General features: G+C 42.6%; 1 protein-coding gene across 1 annotated transcript; it reads left to right on the forward strand.

Annotated features, from left to right (window-relative positions):
* The first annotated feature begins 2,138 nt into the window (after positions 1-2,138).
* LOC103701783 (classical arabinogalactan protein 10-like) lies at positions 2,139-2,570 on the forward strand. Its single transcript, XM_008783955.4, has one exon. The coding sequence runs from the start codon at positions 2,139-2,141 to the stop codon at positions 2,568-2,570; it is 432 nt and encodes a 143-aa protein (XP_008782177.2).
* The last annotated feature ends 2,068 nt before the right edge of the window (positions 2,571-4,638 follow it).

Here is a 4,638-nt window from a genome sequence, read left to right on the forward strand (position 1 = left end):
TGAATAAATATTTGGTGAAGGTGTCCAGATTCGTTTCAAAAGAGATGGTTGCATTTAAATAGATCATTTTGGTTGCCAAAAACAACCAACTAATCTCAACAAAACCTCATTTAAACAGAAAACAATTTAGCCATAACAGATGAGGTGAACTTGCTGTTGTGAGTTCCTTGCACATGAACTTTCACTTGTATAAAATCCTGAAAAATGGAATGATACTAACCTATTATGTCCAGATACATGTATGGGTGCTGGATCCTTTTAGGAGAGTATTTTAGGGTCTATGGGACTGCAAATGAGGCCAAGTACTTTGAACTCGAGCCTAGAGTTATATATCCTCTATCCAGCCTTCTGGGTGGAGACAGGTTCCAAATCCACGGTATTATTGGCTTCACTAACTTGCTCCTAAAAATAAATCAACTAAAAAATTAGCATCCACAAAAAGGAATCTCTTTGCTCCACTTCCTTTTCAAATCTCTGTGCAAGTGGAATGATAAAAGCAATGTACGCTGTCTCGATATTGAATCTCATACTGATGCCATTCTGTCACTATCTTCGAGATACAGAGTGTTACTATGCTTTCTATACTATATTTAGGTACCAAATCGATATGATACGGATAGACTTGTACCATCTGATTCAGTACCACACATCATACTATAGGTAAAAATGCATACAGAGGTGGATTTGATACTATACCTCTCCAAATTTCAGCTACCATACATAGTTCAATAGAAAACATCTAATCAGAATACCAAAATGATTTTGGGCAACTACCATTCAAGATCTTGATAAGAAAACATTGGCAAAAATATTTACAAAACATATGAAACCAGAACCCGGAATAGATCATGGTGAGACCCAAAATAGCTTCTATTCTGCCATATTAATATCATCAGTTGTTAATGAGTTGCATCAACCTAAGCGAACATTGGGGGATCTAACAAGCAAACAGCAGAGCTCTCTTTTTCTTTTTTTTTTTTTGCTAAGAAACGCAGAGCTTCTTAAGTAAAAGAGGATTACTGACCTTGTAATAAACAATTGAAGACGTGTATAGGGTTGTACTTTGACAGCTAGGGAAACTTCTTTTCCATTTCATTGCTTGGAAGTTTCCTGCTTTGCTGGGGACAGCAGTCCTTCCAGAAGCTTCACAGCTCAGAGTTGGTGCTGCTGTGCTCCACCATGTCCCTCGCCACCCAATTTTAAGCTTGTTTACTTGCAAGACACCCGAATCTTTGATCCATCTTCGCTGCACACCCAACCCACCTGCTCCCAGCCATCTGATGCTTGATGGAGGAGTGCCAGCTCATCACAGCTGTGTTCTTAGATTCTGTACAAGATCACATGTGCTTTCTACGTTCTCGCGCCTAATGCAACATAAAACTCATTAAAAAAAAAAAAGAGTGATACAAACTAATACCTAGCGATTGGTCACTTCTCACCACCCGACCATTCCCGCCTGTCACGCTAGCTACCTATTCAAAGAAAAGAAAAAAAAAGCACTCCCCAACGGCTAGTTGGACTTCGTCGCAGCTTTTCAAAAAAACCTACAACGTTCACATCTGGAACAAACTGACCGTTCGATCACGATCCTACGGTAAGGCCTAGGTGTTCCACTTTCGTTCACTCTCCAAGGCGAAAAGGCGTTAGGTTGGGTTCATCCATTAGAGGAAACGCGGAAAACCAGAGCTTGACGGAATCCACCCCAAGTGGACGCGTGGGAACGCCAGGCCTTAATCTCCTCCGTCCAAAATCCAACAGACGGCCCAAAGTCAACCGACTCAAAAATACGGACCTTTTCCCCCGCCTTACTGTCTAAATAATTAAACCTTATATATTTTTGAAAATTTTCGGCGATTAATTTATCAATTCTTATATGGGTAATCCGACGGTTGCCACGGTCTCATGCTGCTTAGCTGTCACCTCTCTATATTTGAATTAGCATTAATACATTTGAACGTTTCTTCTTAAGGACAAAAAGGTAAAATTCCTTCTCTCTACCGCCTTTGTCCTTCTCCACCTCTCTATAAATACCCCTCCCACCTCCCTGTCCCTTGCCACTGCAAGCAAGAACTTGAACCCTAGAGCAAATTTCTTTCTCGATCTCGACCTCGATCTCTCGCTTCCGCTCTTTCGTAAAGATGGCGATATCCTTCGTTCGCTTCTCGATCATCGCTGTGGCGTTTGGGTTACTTGCGGTGACCTCCTTCGCCCAGGCACCCGGAGCCGCCCCTATGAGGCCTCCCACCGCGGCCCCGGTAAAGCCTCCCACCCCGTCTCCGGTGAGGCCTCCTACCCCCGCCCCCGTCTCCCCGCCCTCCGCCTCTCCGTCCCCGGCCTCCGTCGTCACCCCCCCGGCATCCACTCCGACCCCCTCTTCTGCCCCGGCCGCCTCTCCTCCGGCCCCTCCGACGGCCGCCACCCCCTCGGGCTCTCCCTCGGGCTCTCCCACCGCAATCGCCGCCCCGCCGTCCGAGGCCCCCTCCGCCTCTGGGGGGGAGACGCCTGCCGCCACCTCCATCGTCAGCTGGATCGCCGTCGCCGGCGCTGTCGCCGTCGCTTGCGCGTTCTAGATCTGTGCGATACACTCGGCGCTTTCTCCGCCGTTGATCCTTGATCATGCGGTCGCTATTATATTGTTCATCTCTTTTTTTATTCATTTGATTTTGGGTTTTCGTGTGGAGACATGTGAGTTGAGCTGACAGCGTGGTGCTGGTCGTTGTACTTCTTTTACTTAAATTTTTTTGGGTGATTCTTTCTTTTTTTTACCATTATACCCTTCTCTTGTTGGCCTATTATTTTCCTCTCTACTGTTATGCGCAAGGGCCAAATGTGAATTTGGACACGGTAGCCCTGAACGCGTGTTTCAGGGGGAGCGCGGGGAACAGGAAACACGTGATCGCTGGCTTTTGTCACCATAGTCACGGTGATTTGCGATCGCGTATCTCTGCTTTGTCCTGCTCCACCTGGACCACCACAAACAAGCGAACCAGGATTTCTCATCGATATCCCAAGTTTTTAACTTTTTAAGTTTGCTTATTAATTTCCAAAAAAGTTAGACGTATTAATTCTTATTCTAAGGTTCAAAATGATTTTATATACTTGACCTCTCTTTGGCAAATGTCGAAATATTGATGTATGTTTTTCCTACTCTTTGAAGTCACTATTGTTTTACATAGAATGTGTGGAAGATGTAATATTTGACGTGTTTTTTCGGTAGGAATACTTTGGAAGCTCTTCAACAAACATGAACATCTATTCCAGCCATTGTTAGCTAAAACCAAGTATAAGAAATGCATAACTATTTTAGATTGGAAAATGCAAATTAAAAGAACCAGGAGAATTTGTACCTACAAAACAAAAAGAGAGGCCAGATTAATATGCACTTGACAGTCCAAAATTTTAGGGTTAAGTGACCGAAATATCTTAAATATTTGACAATTTAAGCATCAATTAAAAAAGGATTTCCCTCAGTGCCAAAGCCATATTCCCAGCTCCATCCTAACTTTAGCAGCACATGGGGCATCAGTCAAAGCATGGAGGTTTTAGCAAAAAAAAAAAAAAGCATGGAGGCCAAATAAAGTTCCATTGTTCGTACAGAGGCATCTCCATCTGCCTAAGGCCAAATCAAGCATCCCTTCCGCAACTTTATCTCTTTGGCTCCTTCCATTGGGACATATCCTGCAATAATTTGGCTTCTCCCTGCTAATATTCCAGAGAAAGTTCAAAGCAAAGCGTTTCATCACATGCATTTGGGCTTTAGCCATATAAGTTGGGGGGTTAAAGTAGGTTCCTGCAAATATAGTTCTTTTAAAAAGTAGGTTCAGCAAATCAAGCCGTGGGTTTATTGAGAACATTGCATGTGAACATGTGGCATTGAGAGGTTATTTCTCATGTCATGGTCGCATAACAAAAATGTTGGTAACATAATTTTTCTGAGAAAATGGTGATTTAACTTTAACCTATTTTTCTTTATAGAAATATTGTGGACTTGGCGTTGTCAATATAAAGAAAAGTACCAGAGATCATCCACTTAGATCGCTGGTCCAACAGTGAAGTCAGTGATTCGCTAAGAGAAATTCGGTGCTCAACTAATATCATCTATCTTCCATATTGCACCAATTCTCTACTACCACAGGGGCAGTGAATAGATAAATAATAGATAGCATTTTTTCCAAGAGTATAATTCTTTCTATGCTAATTGCCTAGCATAAAAATGATCGGCTGAGTGCACTAAAAAGGTTTTGAAAGGGTCAATGAAGCTGCCGTTTCGATTGAGAGCCGGAACCATTGCAAGCAATGTAGCTAGGGCAACCTTGAAGATTTTTGGTAGATGATAACAAACTATCAATTAGATTGAAGCATCATTTTGTTGGGACATGATCTGCGGGTCAATTTTTTCCTTTCTTGGGTCCCCGCAAATTCCATTTAGTTCCTCAAGAAAATTTCTCCGCATAATGTATGGCCTTTTCTTTCTTCCATGCATGCTTAGGAAACTAGTCATGGGCAGAAGAATTTGCTCTCTCTTCACATATAAATCAAAAGCCAATCCAATATATGCTAAAAAGGTATTCATAATTTATATAGCTAGCATTTTATTGTCGAGATTCCACAAAACTACGTGCCACCTCCTTAAGGTGC

Source organism: Phoenix dactylifera, chromosome 9 (genome assembly GCF_009389715.1).
Source record: "Phoenix dactylifera cultivar Barhee BC4 chromosome 9, palm_55x_up_171113_PBpolish2nd_filt_p, whole genome shotgun sequence".
NCBI lineage: Eukaryota > Viridiplantae > Streptophyta > Magnoliopsida > Arecales > Arecaceae > Phoenix > Phoenix dactylifera.